At 43.9% G+C, this 21,454-nt stretch overlaps 1 protein-coding gene across 2 annotated transcripts; it reads right to left on the reverse strand.

Annotated features, from left to right (window-relative positions):
• Nucleotides 1-536: 536 nt before the first annotated feature.
• On the reverse strand, nt 537-20,626 carry C1QTNF4 (C1q and TNF related 4). 2 transcript variants are annotated; one of them, XM_062635905.1, is made up of 2 exons: nt 20,241-20,626; nt 537-2,074 (listed from the first exon to the last, which is right to left on the reverse strand). In XM_062635905.1, the coding sequence occupies exon 2, from the start codon at nt 2,067-2,069 to the stop codon at nt 978-980; it is 1,092 nt and encodes a 363-aa protein (XP_062491889.1). In that variant the 5' UTR covers nt 2,070-2,074; nt 20,241-20,626; the 3' UTR covers nt 537-977. The 2 variants fall into 2 exon arrangements, with proteins under 2 accessions (XP_062491889.1, XP_062491888.1); XM_062635904.1 differs by having other exon boundaries at nt 20,298-20,623.
• Nucleotides 20,627-21,454: the final 828 nt, after the last annotated feature.

Genomic DNA, 21,454 nt, shown 5'->3' on the forward strand with positions numbered 1-21,454 from the left:
ATATCCTTGTGCTCTTGTGGTCAAGGAGCTAATTTCTGGTGAATATAATGCCCCAGCAGTCAACACTGCTATTGCTCGGCATGATACTACTCACACTTATCATTATGAGCCTGCTTCTGACCCATATATGAAAGGATTTAAAGATACATATTTTTTTCTTCTTACTTACCTTGTTTCTGAGCTTTCAGAGGATGCTCCATTCATAGATTTGAGCCCTCATCCTTTACTGCAAGAGCTAGAAGCCCACTTCTTGGTTTGTGTCTAAATGTATTATTTTCATTAAATGCAAGCTGAGATTCTCAAACAGCTTCTTGACTTCATTGATGTCAGATTAAGAAAAGCACCAAATATTGTGACATTTGTGTTAATATCATGAGAGGTACCAACACTTCACACACACGGATGATAAAAGAGTGTACGCAGACTGGCTCAGTAGCACATACTGCAGCTGGTACAGTCACCATGCTGCTTTCTCTCCTGAACTGGTACCTCAGCTGGTGACAAGCACACAAGTAACAACAAATTCCAATCTGAGAAAATTTGACATATTTTGTATTTTTATTACATTCATTTTCATTACATTTATTCCCTCCCCAGATATGCAAGGACAGTGACCGTATCCTTTGCTTTCCGAATGTTGGGGATCTGCAGGAACATTACTGCAGTGGTTCTTTGATCCTTGGCATGTCACTACATTGGCCCACCCCTGCCCAAGAAAACTACCTCATGCTTTATGCTTAAATCAAACACTAACACAGGACACACACATACAAACTGTAGAGACCTCTCTGTGGATGAATGGCAGACACAGCAGTGACCCTGCAGAGAGGGAACAAGCGTGCAGCATAAAGGAAGCACTGGACACATGATAGCATGCTCAAAGTAGAGGACGATAACTGAAGAGGAGCTATACCCAAGTTCATGGCACCTTTGCTTTTCTTGCGCTCCTTTCACATCTGTAATTAATTATTTGACCCTTAATTATTTGAGCTGACACCTGGAAGCTGCTTTGGCTGAGCCTCTGAATAGATCAAGAAGCCTGTGAAGGTAATGTACTTGCCATGGTTGCTGTAGGCACCATAGCCATCGTGCTGGTGGCTGTAGAGCCAAACAGTGTCCCCGTATTGCAGTGGCAGCATAATACTCTGGCTCTGCATCTCGCGCCTCTTGGAGTGGTTGTCATCATAGATCATGGCCTGCACCTCATTGTGGTTCTTCATAAGTTTCACTGACATAGTCTTAAAGGGCATTTTGCCGATGGTGAAGGAGAAATAGTATGCACCAGGTATACGGCATGAGAAGATGCCAGTGGAGGAATTGAAATCTTTCCCAATGTTCACAAACTCCGTGTCAAATGTGATGGGCTCATGCTGGGTTTGCTTGTCATCTGTGCCCAGGAGACTCTGTGAGCGGGCAACAGAGAATGCAGAGCGGGGGTCTTGCTCCCTGCTTGGTTGATCAGATAACACGTGTGGCTGTGAAACTTCATTCTGCTCCCTGGGAAGTTGCTGAATAGTGTGATGGTGTGGCCCCACTTCTTGAGAGCTAAGAGCATTCTGGAAGAAGGCAGAAGTGTCTGGGTAGATTAGGTAGCCATTGAAAGTTGTATAGGGGCCCACATTGCTGTAAAGAGCATACTTGGGGTCTCCGTGTAAACGCAGCCAAACAGTGTCGCCGTAGTCAAGCTGCAGCATAGCGCTCTGACTTGCTACCTTCCGTTCCTTGCGGTGATGTTCATCATACACAATCACTTGCACCTCGTTCTTGTTTCTCATCAGCATGACCGACAAATTCTTCTTTGGGTATTTCCCAACAGTGAAGGAGAAGTAGTAGGCTCCAGGGATCCGACAGCGGAACAATCCAGACTTGGGATCAAAGTCATTGCCAATGTTCACATACACTTTGTCAAAGGTAATGACCATCTCGGAGCTCCCTTCCATGCTGCTGGTTCTGGCCACAGAGAAAGCAGAGCGAAATTCCGTACCGGCATCTGCTGGGAAGCCATCTGTAGGCAGAAAAATCATGCAGCAAAGGAAGCTGAAGAGAACCCGGACCTTCAGTGCCATCATTGTATCTGAAAGGAAAAAGAAGCATATTTTAGCAGGAATCCCATTAATTTAAAGCTCATTCTCCAGTTGAAACCCAGACCTGAAGTTTGATAAACAACATGAAGGTCTATGTCCAGATACTGAGGAAGTTTCCTGTGTGTTTTCTGAGCAGTGTGTAGGACCATACCTCAGTTCAGATCCAAGCACCATTCTGATATTTTCCTATTCCCTGTACTTGTAGGCAGAAAAACAATGTTCTCATTTGAAAGCCTGGCTATCCTACAGCTTGTCTGCAAAACACTGTGTTGCTCACAATGCAGAGGGATCTCAGAGTGTGCTGGGGCTTTGCCAGAGCTCCTTTTTGTAGTGCTTTTATTCATAAGACCAAGGATGAAACAAAGCCCTACACAGACCCTCTATTATACAACTGAGATACAGCTGAAGGGCAGGAGGAGAGGACATATGCTCTAGAGATTCCCATGCAGATGCCATTGCCTAGCACTGCACTGGCTGTTTTCATAGGATGTGGAAGCTGGAAGGCAAGTAAATTGGTAGGCCCCATTATTCAGGCAGACTTTACCATGAATCTGCGAAGATTTACACTGTGAAGAGTGTAAAGAAACCAGAAGAAAAGAGAATGTTTAGGGAAGGAAGGAAAGAAGACAATGGAGAAAATGAATGAAATGGAAAAAAGAAGGAAATGAAAAGATAAATAAATAAATGGCAAGTCTCTCAAAGTATAGAATCTCTGAGAGAGCTAAAATCCCCAAAATGGGAACTATCTGTATCTGGATAATAGACCAGAAAGAAGAAACTTTGACCCTTAAAACAGAGGGGTAAACAAGAAGCTAATGGGATTTTCTGCTTCCAGTTTCTGTGATTTTTTTGTTTCTGGACTGAGGCCAAAATCCTCTATTAGTGCTTTCAGGCTGGAAACAAACCTGCCAGTCATTCCAGCGAGAAGCTCCTCTCCCTGTCACCTCTCTGTGCTTATTAAAATATCATTCAGGCTGGGAGGCAACTGCCTGGTTTGCAGTCTGCTCCATCTGTCACCCCAGAACTGGGGGCTTGCCAGCCTGCAAACAATGAATCCACAGACCAGCAGAACAGGAGCAAAACGTGCTACTCATTGGGAGGAGGGGTGAAGGCAAATCCTGAATTAAAAAGGATAAAGGGGTAAAAACTTGAATCAGCTGGGTTGGGCTAGGAATAAAGTAAAGCAGATGGAATCCACATAGACTGCAAGGTGGTAATGGTGTCCTCTTTTGACAAGATGTGATAACTAGAATCACTCATCAAACCAACACGAATCCAGCTTGACCTAAAGTCCCTGCTCTTTCACGCTTGGGAATAAAATCGAAATGCATCTCCAATAGATATGAACTCAAGAATTAATTAGATTCTCACTTAATTACATGAAAGGGACACATTATCAAAGACAAAAAGAACTATTCATCCATGTGCCAATTTTGCATTAGATTACTTCACTCACAAACATCTCAGTATTTTCCTCCATGCCCCAGATTTCTTTTTCCTGACTTAACCTGCTTCTCCTGAACATCTATGGGCTGCACTGAAGGGTGCTGAGACAGTTGACTCATGTCATATTGAGGCCACTCTCCACCTTTGAAAGGTCACGAAGACCGAAGGAGGTCTCTGGTGATGGGAGAAAAGCAAATGTTGCACTCACCTTCAGAAAGGACAAGTGAGGACTTGTGGAAATACAGAGCAGTTGACCAGTCAGCCCCTCACCTTGCTCCCTGGGGAGCTCATGGACCGTATTTCTTGGAACATATTTCTAGGCAAAGGACGTGACATCTAGTGTGCATCGATCAACTGAGGATAGATCGTGTCTAATAAAACTGATTGCCTTCTTGTGGGAATAGACCAGTGGATGTCACCCACCTTTTAGCAAGGCTTTTGTTACAGTCTCCCAGAGCATTCCTATATCCAAGTTGTGATGTTACAATCTAGATAACTGGACTGCTAAATGGGTGAAAAACTGGCTAGGTTGACAGGCTCAAGGGCTAATGTTTCATCCTCTTCAGTATTTTTTGGCAATGACCTGGAGGAAACAGAGTGCCCACTCATCAAGGCTGCAGACAGCCCTAAAACAGAGGGTTTGTCAATACACTTGAAGTTACAGCTGCTATTCAGAGGGACCTAGGCAGGCTGGAAGAATGGGGTGAATGGAAATTCAGCATGGATGAATGCAAATCCCTGTACCTGGGGTGGATTAACCACGCGTGTTGGTACAGGCTGGTGATTAACACTGGGAAGCAATGACACTGAAAAGGATGTTCTGGAGAACAGTAATTTGTACCTGACTTAGTGCTGTGCCCTACAAGTGATGAAGGCTAACAGAGCACTGGGCTGTATCAACAAAATGTAGCCGGTAACCACAGGCAGTGATTATTCCACTTTAGTTTGCACTTGAAGAATGCAAACTCCAGAGGAGACTATCCAAGATGATTGAGGTCTGGAGCACCTGCCCTATGAGGAAAGGCTGAAGGAACTGGGCTTGTTTAGCCTGGAGAAAGGAAAGCTTTGGGTGGATCTAGTAGTAGCCCTCCAGTACCTATGAAGAGGTTACTGAGATGACAGAGCTCAGTTCATCACTAATGTGCATGTGAGAGAGTAACAGAGAATTGTCATAAAATACAAAGGGTTCTGGTTCACACCAGAAATAGCAAAATAATTTCATGGTGAGGGCAATTAATAATGGAACACTCTGCCCAGAGAGGTTGTGACATCTTCATGCTTGGAAGTTTTCAGGACCAGGATTTATTAAGCCTTGAGCAATGTGGTCTGCATTCAGTGTTGGCCCTGCTTTCAGCAGGTCAGAATAGAGACCTCCTAAGTCATGATTCCTGATTCTATAACTGATTGCTATAGCTACTGCCTTCTCACAGCTGAAAATTCACTTGCTACTAACCCTAGTCATGACACTTACATGGGACAAACCAGCTAACAACAGACTTATCTTTCACCCAGAAATTACTTTAAGAGAGCATTTTCAATAGAACTGTTAAGCCACAGCTAATTGCCATGCGTCTGCTTCCATGCTGTCTTTATTCTTCCTCACTTGGCCATTTAGCTCGTGTGCTCCTCAGGGCAAAGACTCCCTCTCTTCCCATGTCAGTAGAGCATTTGGCTATTTATTGCTGCCATTTAAACAACACTAAAAGGCCCGAACATCTCACCAAGAGCTAAACCCCAAACTGTCACACTGCGAGCTCAGCCTCTGGTTCAGCAGTATTGTTTTTGCAGAGCGCAGAGTGCTACATTTAGCACGGCAGGCTCATTTCAGCTTCCAGCACAGAAAACCAAGCCCTAAAGGCAAACTTATAAGGGCTATTAGATGTTTCTGATTCATACTCATCCGTTGCTATTCCAGTGATCACGGTGGTGTGGCTGCATGGAGAACCAGGATGACTGTGACATGGCTGCACACTCTTGAGGCAAGAAAAGACAAGAAAGGATTTGGCATTTGCATTTTTAGCCACAGTATCAAGCCTGCTTCTAAATCACTGCCTGTGCTCCACAGCTCTCAGTGTATCCAGGCATCAGTGAATATACTGCAAGCACATCACTGCTGGCCAAAAAAACCTACAAAAAGAGTTTAAAACCAAGTAAGAGTTTAATAAACTCTGTAGTGAATCTGACCTTACGTTTCTTCAAATGACCACTATCCTTGTTTCTGTGCCAAAGATAGTTTCTCTGTAATAAGGTCATTTATTAAAGGTTGGGTCACTCAGTTACAAGACTCTCTGCTGTTGCATTCTCTCATTTATCAATTCTTCCCAGTAACTTACTGGCAAGTCATTTAAATAAGGCAGTATGATGTTCTTCTATTAGCAAGTTGTTTCCTTGACAGCTCCCACTCACCACTTTCAGGACTATTTAAGTTCTTTATCTTTTTAAAATAATTTAGAAAGTATCTAAGAACTGCCTTTCACACTAAAGCAGCCTAAGAATAATTTGCCAGTCATTAGGAAGACTCAGCTAGCACAGGGCTGCCATAAACAGAGGCAGCTCATGACAACTCTTGGACTTGGGTATTAGTGCATTAAATCTGAAAGATTAAGCTTTCAAAATGCTCTCTTGCTGCCCCTGTAAATGCTTCTGATGCTCAAGTCTTTTACTGAAATAGCTTTCTTTCAGCAGGGAAGAGAGAGCACCAGGGGTGTGAGGCTGGCCATGGACACTGTGGGATCAGCATTCAGTTCATGCTATGGCGTAAGTGTTGAAACTTCAGAGTGAGGTGAAAGATACAGGTTAGAGGCGAAAAGCGTGTCTTCAGCATGGGCCACGCACTGCCATACGTAATAACACAACAACTGTGTTATTCTTATTACATTTATGTACGAATCAGGGCCCTTTGACCCCTACCTTACCATTTCTTATTGTCCTAACACCACAGAAGGATGCAATGAAGCTAAGCAGACCCAAGGGATAAACAAGGTATGTTACTGCCTTTACACTAGGCAGTACCAACAGGGACAGCAGCCCATAGGGAAGAAGTCAAGGAACTAATTTTGGAATAGAAGGCACAAAACACTTAATGGAGCTAAACAGCTCTCAAATGAACTGATATTAAATTTATGACCTGAAAAGAAGGGGCTCAAATGGCAGTGAGTGACACAGCAGAACACGAGTTGCAAATCTATTTTGAAAAGAAAGAGCCAGAATTCACCATTTGCATGACCCAGGAAACTTTAATAACTTCGTGCTTGCTGGAGGTGGTTTTTCTGTCCTGGAACACAATCAATCCACCAGTGGAAAGACTTTTACTCTTCTACTGAAATCCATGGGTTTACAAAAGGCCTTTCAATAACAGAAAGGTCACCCCATTTCTGCACTTGTAGGCCAGATCTTCCTGCAAAACCCACAAGGGTTTTCTTTTTGTGCCAAAATATTAATGAGCTAGATTCCCTAGTCCTACCTTAGGCAAGAGTTCTTTAATTTCAGTGGGAGCTTTACCCAGAGGAATGAAGTATGAAACAAAAGTGAAGCAGTGCACTTGGATGAGCTGCTAGTAAAAGTTCTTAGAATCCTGTAAGCTGCCAGAGCAAAGCCCTGCTCTTCCTAGCTCTAACTCTAACATTTAAGGACAGCTGCAGATGTTTCTATTATTCGAATCAGTGAAAGCCTGTGTAATGAACAGCTTCCTTGGACTACAGTTAGCAAGATTTCTTTCCCCAGATACCACATACTGCCTGTTCCACTCATCCGATACAGATTAAAAGCATCAGATAATGATGCGAATGCACCACTTCTTCCAACATCAAGCAGAAATTAATTGTAGCAGATCCTCAAAAGCACAATCTGTATAAAGAGACTGTGTGACAAAATGAGGGATTCATGTGCGGATTTGTCTGTTCTCTGGTTTTGATGAATGTGGGGTTTTTGAACTCTGGAACAATCCTGAGAGGTAAAACATTGTCTGAAGTGTTCAGAGTGCTTTTTGGAAACTAAGCCATACTTTGAATGACAGAACTGTATGGTATTAATATAAAAATCACTTAATTTAAAATGTTTTCTTAAGCCAAGGCAGTCCTTTAACATAATAAACCAGCTTCTGTGTACTCAAAGATCTGTGGAGAGATAAAAAATCTTTTGAAGTGCCTCAACTCCAGCCACAATCAGGCAAAGGAAATGGAGAGGCTTAATTCTGGCACAAACCTCTAATGTTAGCCTGCACTTCAGAATATTAATTAAACCTGCTGTGTTTCAACTGAAGCTCTAACAACTCTGTTTAAGCTAAAATGATGATACATGACAGGATGTATATTCACTGATCAAAATGGAAACACAATGGTTCTGACATTAAGATTGTTCTTCCTGTAGCATCATTCAAGGAAATCTGTTATGCACAGTTGAAGTGCCAAGCTGACACACTGCGTCTTCTGTTTTGGCTACTGTGTGTATTTAAAAATACATTGATTTAGTCAAAGTGGTGTTTTAGTAGAGAAGATGGATGAATAAACCCCAGATGGGAGAAAAGAGTTATTCTAACAGGCTAATGCTTTAATCTGTAATAGAATATTTTGCACCCTTTTCTAAATGAACAAATTGCACATGTCCAACTCTCCACCACATATGAACTCCTCAAGAAAACAAGACTGCAAAGCAAAGAAGCATACTCTAATGCTGATCAAAACCAGGAAACATTGCTAGAAATTTTGAGTTTAAACTGTGGTTCATAAAATGCGTTTAATACTAGAAAGGTGTCCTTCGCATGCAGTTAAACAAACTGTTGATAAACTGCCAGTGAAATCACACCTGAAATAGGTAGTGGAAAGTGCTAGCCATTGCTGGGAATGAGTGCAGTGATAAATGGGTTTTGTGAAAGCAGAGGCCACAGAAGACTGTACACCACATCTTCAGAAAGCCAGAAGTCTGTTGCTGTGCAGAGTTTAACACAGTTACCTTTAGACATAAAACACTGAGACCATTCCAAAAGCAGGAATTTTTGCATGGATCCAGTTACAGTCACAGTAATGTCAAAGTTAAAACATCCCTTTTCCCACCCCCAACTTAATTTCCTTTTTTAGCCTGGTTTATATGTGCATTTCTTTCTCCTGCTGTGCACAAGAGATGCTGAGCCTGTGGAACAAGGTTTTGTTGAAGCATCCCATCTCTCTGGAGGAACCATATTGCTGCACCAGAAGGCAAATTATACCGGCATAAAGGATTAACAGAGACAGTCCAGCCTGCAATGCCAGGAGGTATTTTGATAGGTAAAAGAAAGCAACTGACGCTTTGGCAGCATATACCGTAAGGATCTCAGTTAAGACAGAGACAGAGGCCCAAAAGGCAGGCTGGCCAGTGCAAAAGCTCGCTCTAAAGAGAAAGGCACAGAGAACGGAGCAGGGGGCACTTCATTGTTCTGAGTGGCTGGGCTGGAAGCCATGTAGCAGGAGGACTTATTCACAGAAGTCCTGGGGTATTTTTGTTTTGGCTGTGCAGGTAAAACCATAGGAAGTGCAGGACACTGCCAGACAGACAGCCCCAGCAACAGACCTACTGGAGTGACAGGCGCCTTACGAGGAAGGATGCTGAGCACAAGCAGCGCAACTCAGGCTATTCTAAAGGCACACAGGAAATTATTGGTTTAAAATTAATAGCAATTAATTACAGGGATGAATTAATTTTAAAATTTTCACCTGCCTTAAGATATTTAAACTATGGCAGTCTGCAAGAAGCTGGTAGGCTGCTGACCTGCACATTGCTGGACTCTGTGGAGGAGCTTTCAAAAGATGCTTACAGCCTAGAAGACATCAGATAGAGACATGGGTAATAACAAGCAAATGTAGCATAAGATTTCTTACTTTTACTATCCTACTATAAAGTCTGGGGAAAAAGAAAACCCAAAAAACCCTGCAGGACTAAAGGTGCTAAAAGGAAAGATTCAGCAAATAAAATGGTACCATTTCATTGTGGTATGGTTCATTTCTGACCAGCTGGAATCAACAACTGAGATCCAGTTGTTTCACAGTACACAAAGTACCACAGTAACACGAGTACCACAATAGCACAAAAGGAGAATGTGAAGAGGATGGTAATGGCTATACAGACCATGAGAGACTCTTTTAAAAGTCAACGAGGGAGAAAGTTTAGAAGTGTTTGCAGATGTAAACAGGGTTGGACACAAGAACTGGGAGCCTAAGGAATATGCAGATGGGATCGGCATCACAGGCTACTCCTGTAATTTTTCTCTTTCAGTAAGAGTTTGGTCAGGAAAAAGATAAAGATTTTTCCCAAGAACAAGTGAAGCATGGGGACTTTAAAGGGCTGGTAATGAATGAAAAGGCAGTCTAGACAGCCCCACTGAACACAAGCTTGTTCTTAGGTTTCCCTGAAGTGATGGTGTAGCTCACATCCTTAGGGACGTGTTTTTTTTCCCCAAATACATCTCTGCATTATAGCCAATAGTGTAAACAGAGCTGTGAGTGACAAAGTGGAAACACCATGTTGGCAGAATGACACTAGAACCAGTACTCTAGAATCAGCTCAAGTTCTAACCCCTTTATTCTTTCTGTTTCATTGTTACATACTGTGACTCATTTTTTATACCCCACTTCCTTCCAGTGAAGGGAAATTTAGATCTCAGGATGTTCCCTAATCCTTCTGCTAAAAAAATGAAAGTCTAGCAACACTTCAGAGACTATTGGTAGTTATTCACAGTATTTACTCTAGGCAGGTATCTACAGTATAGGCAGTTCTTGGTTGTTTGGGTTTTTTTAAACCATACTTTATGTATCTAGGCAGCACTTTCCTTCAGTGAAGCTGAATGAATATTTCCATCCTCCAACCATGCTGACTAGATAAGGAGGTGCCTACGCTGTTCTCAGAGTCGATGCCCTATTTGTCAGTTTTCTTTTAATCCTTAGTTGCAATGAATACTTATAGACATTGAAGGGAATTTCACCAGGATGAGAATAAGTATTCCAGTTAAACACAGGCTGTACTGCCTTTCCTCCCTGTTCCATACTGCCACTTCCATTCACATGTCCAGTTGTTCAGCAGACCCGTCAGGTACAGCACAATCAGTTGGGAAATATCCTGCAGTGATCCTTCCATGTTCTCCTTCCATCCTCTCATTAAGAATGAAGACAGCAGTTTAACAGTAGGTTTATTTGTCAAGGAATTCATAGGAACCTGTGGAACCTCACACCCATGAAGGTGCACTAAATAGGAAAGTCATTCTGACTGTCTATACATTACAGGTACATTACAGGAATTGCAACTCTGGTCCTGTTGAAGACTGTTTTACACAAGATTGTGAGATCTTATAAGAGATAATGGAACATGTGGTGTACTCTGAAGGTGTGCCCATTGTCTTCTCTGTAAATAGTTTTATATCCTCAATTTCCTTTCTCTGAATCTGTGCTCCTGCACTTTTTAGGAGCCAATGTATGATTTTTATTTAACTGTTACATAAGGTCCTAATAAAGAAAGAGGAACAAAGTTTATATCTTTCAGGTCTGTTTTCTTCCCTAGCTGCATATCCACACCTACTCTTCCCCTCTCTCACTTGAGTTGGTCACATAATTCTCACTTTCCTTGGAAGTCTGTGCCTGCAGTTGTTGCTTCTAACCCGTTCCCCCACTCTCTGGAATGCTGCCCTCCAGTCATTACTCTAAGACCTGCTGCATTACTAACCTGGGTAAAAGACAGAGGGGATATGCTGATTCTTGCTTGTTGATCATCAGATCACAAGTATAAGCCTGTGGAGTCCCGTAGTCATCCCCTAAGGGAATTAATGGATAGCTGAATGCCAGCTGGGATTGCAAACATTTTCATTTGCGAGTCATGTCTGAGCTCACTAAGAGTTGATTGAGCAGTGCAACCAAAGATGTTCACAAGTCGGGTATATCTGGTCCCCCTCTTGATTATCTGCAGTTAACAGAAAACCTGCAGAAAGGGTGAGATTCAGTCCCCTTTGCTCGACAGATTAACTTGTAACATTATGTTTTATCAGTGGAGACATAATTGCTTTGGTCTTTTTGCCCATCAAAGGCTTCACTATAACATACTCGGGAAATGTCACTTGCTATTGACCGGAATTTCCTGACAGTAGACTTTGTGAATCCATCAGAGTAAAACCTCTATCGGTACTGGGGCATTTCCCTACAGGAATGCTGCTTTCCTTGGGAGTTTTATTTTTGTCTTGACAGGTAAGGCAGGAAAGCATGCTGTCTTTTAACATCTGCCACCACACTCAGCCAAAAAAATCACATTAATTTCTTTTCGTGTCCTGCTGTTTTATTACTGTGAAGATGTTCAGAGAACACTGTGAGTTGCACTGCAGTGCTGCTCTTCACTGCCAACATGCTGCAACATCTCAATTTGGAAATTCACTGAGCTCTGCTTTAGTGAAGAAGGTGATTAAAGGCATTAAGATCTGTGCATCTTCTGTCTCTGCTTTGACATCTTCCTTTCTACTCCTCCTCTTTCTGGGTCAGAACACAGGCCTGGAGCTGGAGAACTGGGGGGAAACGAGCATCACACACTCAGCACCAAAGCAGAGGCCAGTATTATTTCAGAATGAGAACTCTGACAAACTCTATCTGGGCAGAGAGAGGTGTCAAACTCCACATAAACTAATGAGTCTTTTTTCTGGTCCTGTCCTTTAGTTGTCCAATTAGGTTGGGCAGAGAAGAGATTCAGAGCAGCCCTGCGGAGAAGGACTTGGGGGTGTTGGTCGATGAGAAAATGAACATGAGCCAGCTTCAGTGTGCGCTCGCAGCCCAGAAAGCCAACCGTATCCTGGGCTGCATCAAAAGGAGCGTGACCAACAGGTCGAAGGAGGTGATCCTGCCCCTCTACTCTGCTCTCATGAGACCTCACCTGGAGGGAGCATTGTGTGCAGTTCTGGTGTCCTCAACATAAAAAGGACATGGAACTGTTGGAACAAGTCCAGAGGAGGCCACGAGGATGATCAGGGACTGGAGCACCTCCTGTATGAAGACAGGCTGAGAAAGTTGGGGCTGTTCAGCCTGGAGAAGAGAAGGCTGTGTGGAGACCTCATAGCAGCCTTCCAGTATCTGAAGGGGGCCTATAGGGGTGCTGAGGAGGGACTGTTCATTAGGGACTGTAGTGATAGGACACGGGGTAACGGGTTCAAATTTAAACAGAGGAAGTTTAGATTGGATATAAGGAAAAAGTTCTTTACTGTGAGGGTGCTGAGGCACTGAAATGGGTTGCCCAGGGAGGTTGTGAATGCTCCATCCCTGGCAGTGTTCAAGACCAGGTTGGACAGAGCCTTGGGTGAGATGGTTTAGTGTGAGTTGTCCCTTCCTATGGCAGGGGAGTTGGAACTGCGTGATCTTGAGGTCCTTTCTAACCCTAACTATTCTATGATTGTATGACTGTAGGACAATCTGAGTTGGTAGACAGATCAAGAAACAATCATACAAAGAATAATTATTATATGTGACCACCCCAATATTTGTCACCAGTCTCTTGAGACCCAGACTTCCTCTGGGTGATATATAAGTTCTCAATTAACAATGAAAGTCTGCAATATAAGTAGTGCTCTTCAATATTGATTGCTTGTCATGAATCAGTATAGCAAATTGTCATCCCAGTAGCATACTTTCTTTTATGTCTGCAGATACGCTGTTAAAGGTAGAAAAGTAAGTTAGCAAAGTTATTCATTGTCACAGGATCACAGAATTGGTAGGGTTGAAAGGGACCTCTGGAGACCATCTAGTCTAACCTCCATGTTTGTTAAGTCTGACCCTTCACAATCATCAATGTGCAGTGGTCTTTCCTGACAAATCCCTTGTAATGAGACCTTTCTGAGGAATGCCTATAGCAGTTGGAACGTGGGCTCATGCAATTTTTAGCCTCCTTTAAGCCCTGCACAAATCAAGGTTTCACAGTTGTGCTTTTGAACTTGGATTTTTCTGTGACAGTCTGACAGAGAGGTGCTGCTCTCCCTAGTGCGGAATCTACTGCCCTGGCTGGGGGGACAGAAAGAAGCACTTGCTTCTCCTCCATACACACACAGTCTTACAAAGTTTTCCCATATCTGCTTTCTGGCTCTATATTGTTTCCAGTACTGAAAAAACCTCCAGCCCCCTCATAATGGCAGTAGAAATCCTTGTGTGACTCTTTCTGTAAAACTCCATCTGCCCTGGGAAGCTGCTGGTAAAAGGCTCTGGCATTACCATCAAAAAGCGCTGCTGGACACTGCTCTTCCCTCATCAGCTCCTCATTCACAGTGAGAAACTGCTCAGAGCCTGTCAAGTGTTCACAGATTTCAAGCTCATCTGCGTGACCACCCAGTTTCCTCTTAGGCAAAATTGCCTTTGACAGCTTGAAGCTGCTGCCTCTGATTTTTGCTTATAGGAACAGAATATTTCCAACATACTGAAGCGATGAGTGTAGGAACCCACTGGCAGGATTTATGGGACTTTTAGACTCTAGCTGGACATAATATCAATGAAGAAAAAAAGAAGAAATGAAGGCTACAGCTGCTCTGAACACTATCGTGCAGATGCTTTTTTAAAGCAGGCTCGGATATCATTACATCGCATTAAATATGCAGCTCATACTGACAGAAGTGCCATTTGCAGTAGCCTACGCAATTTCCTCACAGCCACACCGAGAAATTTCACCCAGGCACCCTAATGTTCACATTCAGTTCATATTTCAAACCAGTGCTCCCTCTACTCAAATACCTTCCTTCTGGCTACTTCTGTCTAACACCTTTCCTTTTCAAGACAATTATCAACAGCTTCCAAAAGGAGATTAATATCTACAGAATCCCCTCCAGCATCTTCAGTAGTTTTCTGCCTAGACTGCCTCAGATTTCCTCCCAAGTTTCCTAGAGAACAACCCTCCATCTTGTTGCTTCCTCCTACTAGTAAAAGGGAGAGCTTTTTTTACATTATCTCCTTCCAGAACCATGTTGTTCCAAATCTGAACCTCCTTTAGCACTGGGTCACAGTAAGCCTTCTTTTGGATACCCTGTCTCCCAAATAAAGGCTGGGTTTCATACACTCAGAAAGCAAAGAGAAGGATGGGAGAAGGCGCAATCCAATAAACTCAGGCAAAGAAATACAAGCTGATGTGAAGCACTGGTCAGCCCTTGGGTGGAAGGGATGTGAATTTACTTCAGAATATCTGGGCCACTGGCTTTCCAAGCAAATTGTTTATTTTCCTAAAGTGTTCAAGCAGCAATGGAACATAGGGGCAGGGGAAAAAAATCAATCAGAGCTTATATAGTGTCACAGTTTGTGCTCACGTGTCCCAGAGTAAATCAAAGTATGAGGATTTCCATCTATTTATGGATAATTCAAGTGTAAGTGTGTTTAAATGACACCAGATTATAATGTTAATACACAACAGATCACTGAGCAAGAGCTCCATGAAAACAGCCTTCTAAAAAGCACAGCCTAATTCTTCATTTTCTCTTTGTACAGTTCATTCAACACAGATTCTTTCTAACAGTTGCTTTGCAGTTTTGCAATCCCAGAGAGTACCTGTCTCCAAAGAAAAATCCCCTATTCCTGGTTGGTATAAAACCCACTTCCACTCTTCCCAGTACGTCTTTAGCTTCTCCAAGACCTTTTCCTTTTGCCTGCGTGGATAGATCTAAAGCCTGGGGAGAAAGGAAAATCCTTCTCCCTTTAGAGGATTAAAAATTCCTTTGGTTGGACTCAAAATATGCTCTGTTCAGGACCTTATGTGCAGCTTTCCACTGCAGCATCCAAAAGAAATGATCGCTGCTCTCATTTCTTTCTACCTGTCTCCTCACAGAGATCCATCACTTTTTCACTATGCACAGGGGACTGTCTGTTCCATTTATATTAAACAGTATATGCTATATCATGAATACTACAGGGCTTACGTTTTCTCTTCCTGGAGAAATGCCTAAAAACATCAGTTGTAGACTATGCTTTATTTTACTCCTATTTTGATTTCAGTATTTTATTTCACTTTATCTCTAAAAAAAAGTATTTTTGGACTACAGCCATTCAAGGAGTAAAAAATACTAGAAGATTTCGTAGTTTCAGCTCAGATCATTTTCCTAACTGCTAATCCTCATTCATTTTTCTTCTTCCATATAATTATTTTCAGCATTTATAGACTCAGCCAAGCAGAATGTCCTGTTCTTTATGTCTTCTCCAAAAAGAGAGACCTTTTTTAACCATCTTCTACTAAGCTTTTGCTTTTTTTCAGACTCTCTTTAGAAAGAGCTACACCATGTTCTTGGTGCTGTGCTACCCTTGGATAACAGAAAACACCAAAACAGGGCCAGCAGACAGCTTTTATTTCATTTACATGAAATGAGGATGTTGTCTTCATGAAATGATAAAAGAAGGTCTAGAAGGGAGCTTCAGATGTCAGATAGTTCAAGGTGAATTCCCATGACAGATCTAGCCTAATTTCATCCTTCACAGATAATTGTCTAACTTACTCTTATAATGTTGCACTCTTTACAACCTCCCCAGACCAAATATTCAACAGTTTTTATTATCTTATGTCCTAGAAAATTATTCCTGCATTCTAAAATAATCTTTCTTTCTGCTCCTTCTTGCTTTCTGCTCCATCTGCCATAAGCCCAAGGAAAAGATCATTCCCTCCTCTATTTTGTGCCTGAAGACTGAAATATTCCCCTGCAGCTTTCTGGTCTTTGGGCTAAATGCTTTCAGTTATTTCAAATCACCTCGCAGGTCATGTTTTTCTGACCTGTGATGCCCTTTTCTGGGCTCTCCAATGAATCACACCTATCTCAAAGTGTAATAACCAAAACCTCACACAACTTCCAAGCTGAGGCTTTAGCAATGCTCTACAGAGCAGGAGGATTGCTTCACATGTCTTCCAGGCTATATGTCTTTTACACATCCCGGCAAGATGTTTGCCTTCATTTCAACAGCATGACATTGACTCATGTTCAGCTTGTGATCTATCATAACACTCGGATCCTTTTCTGCAGAGTTCCAAGCTCGTAATTTACTTTTCCCTTGTGCTTATCCAGTTGATTATTCCTGCCTTATTGCAGTACCTCACATTTATCCCTACTCAATTTCACCCAGTTCTTTTCCCAGCAATTCTTCCAATTTGTTGGAATAATTTTGAATTCTCATCTTTCCTCCAGCACATTTCAAATCTCACAGTTTGATGTCCCTGGCAAATGTGATACACCCACTCTTTATATTTACCATCCAGGTCACCTAAGAGAACAATGAAGGAAAGCAGATCCAAGTCACACTGACACAGCTATCACATCAGTTTTAAGCAGCTTTTGGCTTCTCTGAGGGGCTGGCACATGGATTATGAGCCCTGAACCTTCTGATATTATTTAAAGAAGATCTTTCTGTTCATAAAATCATGTTTACCCAGTTTATAGTCTCCTTCACTGCTATGCCTCGTGCCTCATCAAAGCAAATATTTAAACTAATGTGCAACCACAGTCAAGAATCCTAACTTTTACTTAAAAAAATCCCCAAACAAACCCAAATTAAATCTCTTACTCAAATAGCTTTTAATAGGTAAAACGAACAAAAGGCAGTTCTGTTAGAACCTGCTGGAATACTGAAATAAAGAATGGGAAAGATGTGACCAGCTCTCTTCATAGACTTAGGGTTATATTAGGAATGTCATAATTTATTACATTTCCTGCAGTTACACCAGCAGCACACACACTGGAAGGGATGCACCCAATAAGTTAGTTGGTTAAGTGGACTGAATATCTTCTTTGCACTTGCCCTTGACTAAAGGACTCCAGGTTGCTTTCCTCTGAGCTCAAATGCCAGCTGTGGTGGTCACAAGCAGGCACATAAGCAATAGAAAGCCTTTGTGTGCATAGGAATAAAGATGATGTGGTATTCCTCCTGACAACAGTGGCTTCACTGTCTCATCTGCCTCTGGCTCTCATTCCAGTAACCACTACTCTAGTCTTCCCAGATTCCTTAACCCAATATGGATGATTTCCCTGGCACTGTGGCAGAGGCTGTAGCGCAGTAGAAAACATGCATGGGACGAATTAAGCAGCTGGAGGCTAAAGAAGGAGAAATAGGACTTTGTGAATTCATACTGTTTCCCAGTGGGACCCTAGTAATCAATTATTAGCCTCTGGAGTAGCCACTTACTGCTTGCTCTGTGATCATCTCCTGATTCTGGCAGTGTTACCTCTGCCGGAAACCTCAGACCTTTGATTAGATGCAGCAGGAATTCCTCCTTTATTCTCTAACCTGTATGGAGGAAATATGCAACTAGAGAGAGGCTTTACAAGGACAAGAAAGCATTCAGGGGGAGACAAGGGATTGACAAAACAGCCACCAACACAGCAGTTGTGTATTACTGGCTTATCTCATTGAACATCAGGCAAATTTCCTTTCCTGGGGTAGGGGTAAAGGAAAAGGTAAAGGAAAACTGAGAGGAAAAATAAAGTCCTGACTTCAGCTTGAATCTGCTGGGCCATGGGATGTATACTAAATTTCTGGGTGTCATTCAAGAAGTAAAAGAAGCTTTTAATCTCTACTGGGTGAAAATCGGAGCCAGTCTTTCAAATATCGTATGATGAACTATCAAACTGCCAAGCCTTAACGTGTCTTTGAAGGCTGTACAAATATCCTCACCCATACAGACTAGTCAGTAAGCTGTAATTCTAAGGCAAGTGGAACAACAATTCCCATAACTGTGCACCTCGGAACGGAACATACACTTCATACTTTGAGCATTTAAAAGGATGGGTGAATGGTTGGAAGAGCTCAGGAGTAAAACCCACCAGATCCTAACGTCTGACCTTAGATGCTGGTAATGAAGACCTAGGCTTCAGCATTTTGAAGAGTCTAGCAATTTTAAGCCCTATTTTTTGCTCTTTTCTCATGCCTTATAGCCTATGTAGAGGTAAGTATCTCTTGGACAGAGACATTTCTCGGCTGTTAATATTATATTCTCAGAGGTACTCTCCACCTTGGAAATCTATCAGATTAGTTCATTTCAATGCTTTCTGCCTATAACTAACCATAAGAATGTGGAAATTCTAGCAGAATGACAGTCATCACTTGGAGGCTGACTGATGCTCTTCTTCCACTAGCACTTGCCTTGTTGTATTTTGGTCTTCATATTACTGGGTGCTAAGCACAGAAGGTTCAGATTACCTTGGCTCTTTATGCCTTAGGTATACAACATGCCTCTATGTGCCTGTGTTCATCCAGATTAATATTTGATACAAGAGTGGGTGTTCCAAAAACAGTAAGCTTGGCTGCTCTTTGGAAATACGTCTATTATTAAAATGGAGACTATAAAGGCTATCATGCACCTACTTGACTACAGATCATAGTATAGTTATCTTGTATATTCATTGTGCATCCACCCAACCTCCTATGGGAAACATCGATGTTCCTGAGTGTATCAATGAACACTCTTTGGAGAGCACAGCATGATCGCACTTGCAAAACATAAATAACAACAAATGAGTTTCCAAGTGTTACTGCCAAATCTCTTGTTCCAACGTATTTCATTTCTGTCTGTGTTTCTTAACCTACAAAATAAGAAACATCTATGACACTGACAAATAATCAGATTAAAATCAATTCCATGTCAAAGCCATAGGTTTGACACACGTACTTAGGAGGCATTCTGTACATGGAGAAGAAATGTACTTTGAAGGCATTGCTTCTTCCAGATGGAAAATACAAAACTCAACTGCAGAGCCTAGTCCACTAACCATTCAGTACTCTGAATTACAGCTTTTTAGAGAGAAACAGAAGGAAGGTAGAGGATAATGCTGCCCTACTGGGAATCCTCATTCTTAACATGCCTTTTACTGCTATAAATTAACCCTTAAGAACAATTAAAAAGCAAACAGCTGCCATATGCCTCAATAGGACTGCAGCCTCATTGGCAAAGCATTTCAAAGTCTTGTTACACATCATGTCCCTGGAGAAGAGGAACTGCAGAAGGTTGCAATAGCATCAGAATGAATAATTCAAGCACGGCTCATTCAGTGTGTGCATAAACCAAAGGGTCACAATGCTGCCTTCTAGTCAGCCAGCAGTGCAGAAACTCAAGAGTGTCTGACAGAAACATCACCTGGAGATGCTGAACCGCTTCCCTGGGAGCTCTTAGGGAGTGGGTTGAGGAGATGACTGGGAATGCCAAATACACAGAGAAGGATTAAGCTGCATTATCTGACAGAAAATCGCACATTACAGAGTCAGTCGCCTACACTACTCTTGGGAAAACCCTTGGGACTCAGTTCCCGCAGGAAACTGAAGATTAATGCTATTTCCCACCTGAGAAACTGCCCCTGTGGGAATTTCGCACTATGCCCTTGCTCACGGCCGGCCCCGGGAGGTTCTCCAACCCCGGCTCCAAAATCTCATACCCTTTCCCTCATAAACTCTATTGGAAATCGAAGAGGTGGTGGGAGAGGTAAACGGGGCATATCCCCCTATTGTCCAGCCTCTCCTAGGAACGGAGCGGGAGCGCATCCCACCCGGGCGACCCCGCGCTCTGCCCGCCGCTCCCGAGGGCCACGGGCTCGGACACCGCAGCGCGTCCCGAGCGCCCTTCTTCGCCACGACCCGCGGCCGCCGCCGTGAGAGCTCCCCCCCGACGACCCTTGTGCGGCCGCCGGGGCTCCGCTCCGCACCGCCGGGGACAGGCCCGCCCGAGGCCCCGCTCCCAGCGCCCCTTGTCCGGCCGGGGAACCGCGATCCTCACCCCCGGCCCCGCAGGTGCAGCCCGGCCCCGGCAGCACCCGCTCCCCGCGCACGGTACCTGCGGCCGCCCCGCGGTGGCGGCTCCGCGGCAGCGGTTGGCGGCGGTCGGCGGCGCGGGGCTGCGCACTGACAGCTCGGGAGCCGCGGTGAGGGCCGGGGCTGGGGAGGGGGTTCGGGCACCCGGGGCTCCGGCGCCGAATCAGTGACGGGAGGAGGGCCCGGAGGCGGGCGGGAGAGGGGAAGGGGAGGGGGGGGGGGCTCGGAGCCCCTGTCACAGGTCGGTGATGGGAGGCGGCGGCGCCGGAGTGCGACCGGCGGCGTGAGACAACCGGGCCCGGCTCCCGCTGCCTTGCTGGGAACCGGCGTGGTGGGATAAGCACCAGCGGCGGCGGAGGGAGGAGGGCGGGGAGCCCTGCGCTGCTCCCCGCCCGCGGCAGGCACTGACCGGGGCACAGCTACACACGGTAGCTGTGTGGGACCGGCTGGGCCGCGGTGGGGTCATGGGCGAAGCGACCCGCGGGGCAGCGCCCCCAGCCCGGTGGTCCACGGGCAGGTTGATGGGGAGAGGTAAGGGCGTTCGTTAGACTTGCTTTTGTCTGCCCAAGACCGTGTTCATCTCTGACCTGCTCCTGCTCTGGAAATTTGTGAGTCCAAAAGCCTGTCTATAGACCAGCTGTGTTATTTGGTCCAACAAAAGCTCGTATCTCTCTCTAGAAAGGTTGGCTTGATCATCACCTAATGACAAGGCTGCTGTTCCTTTGAAGGTTGGCATTGATTTTTGCTGACGGTAAAATAGCGGGCTTTTCACATTGCTGTTCTATGCTGAAGAGCAAATTTGAGGGTTTGTAAAGCATGTTTTTTGTTAGCCCTGTAAAATCTTACGCTGACTTTCAAGAAGATGTAGAGATCTGAATGTTAAAAGAAGTCCCAGCTCTCCAGCACCAAAGGTCTTTCATTCTCCTATACCCACCTGCTATGGGAGGGATCTAGATGCCACTAGATGTGCTCCCCTTTGAGTATAGATGGGGCACTTCGAGATGGGGCTTCTAAAGGATGGTCCAGCCTTGGTTGCCCTGTGTTGGCATGTTCTGCTTTCCAACCTCCACCTCCATTTATCGTCTTGTAGGATGCACTATGGCCCGCAGGAGACTGTTGCAGCAAGTGCTGTACTTGTATACTGACAATGTTTGCACCTGTTTTCACATAGCCCATTTC

This window comes from Pezoporus occidentalis, unplaced genomic scaffold (genome assembly GCF_034315485.1).
Source record: "Pezoporus occidentalis ecotype Australia unplaced genomic scaffold, CSIRO_AGI_Poc_V1 ctg46, whole genome shotgun sequence".
Classification (NCBI taxonomy): Eukaryota; Metazoa; Chordata; class Aves; order Psittaciformes; family Psittacidae; genus Pezoporus; species Pezoporus occidentalis.

Coding starts and splice junctions, on each gene's coding strand:
- C1QTNF4 (XM_062635905.1), bottom strand. CDS start 2,069: ATGATGGCACTGAAGGTCCGGGTTCTCTTCAGCTTCCTTTGCTGCATG.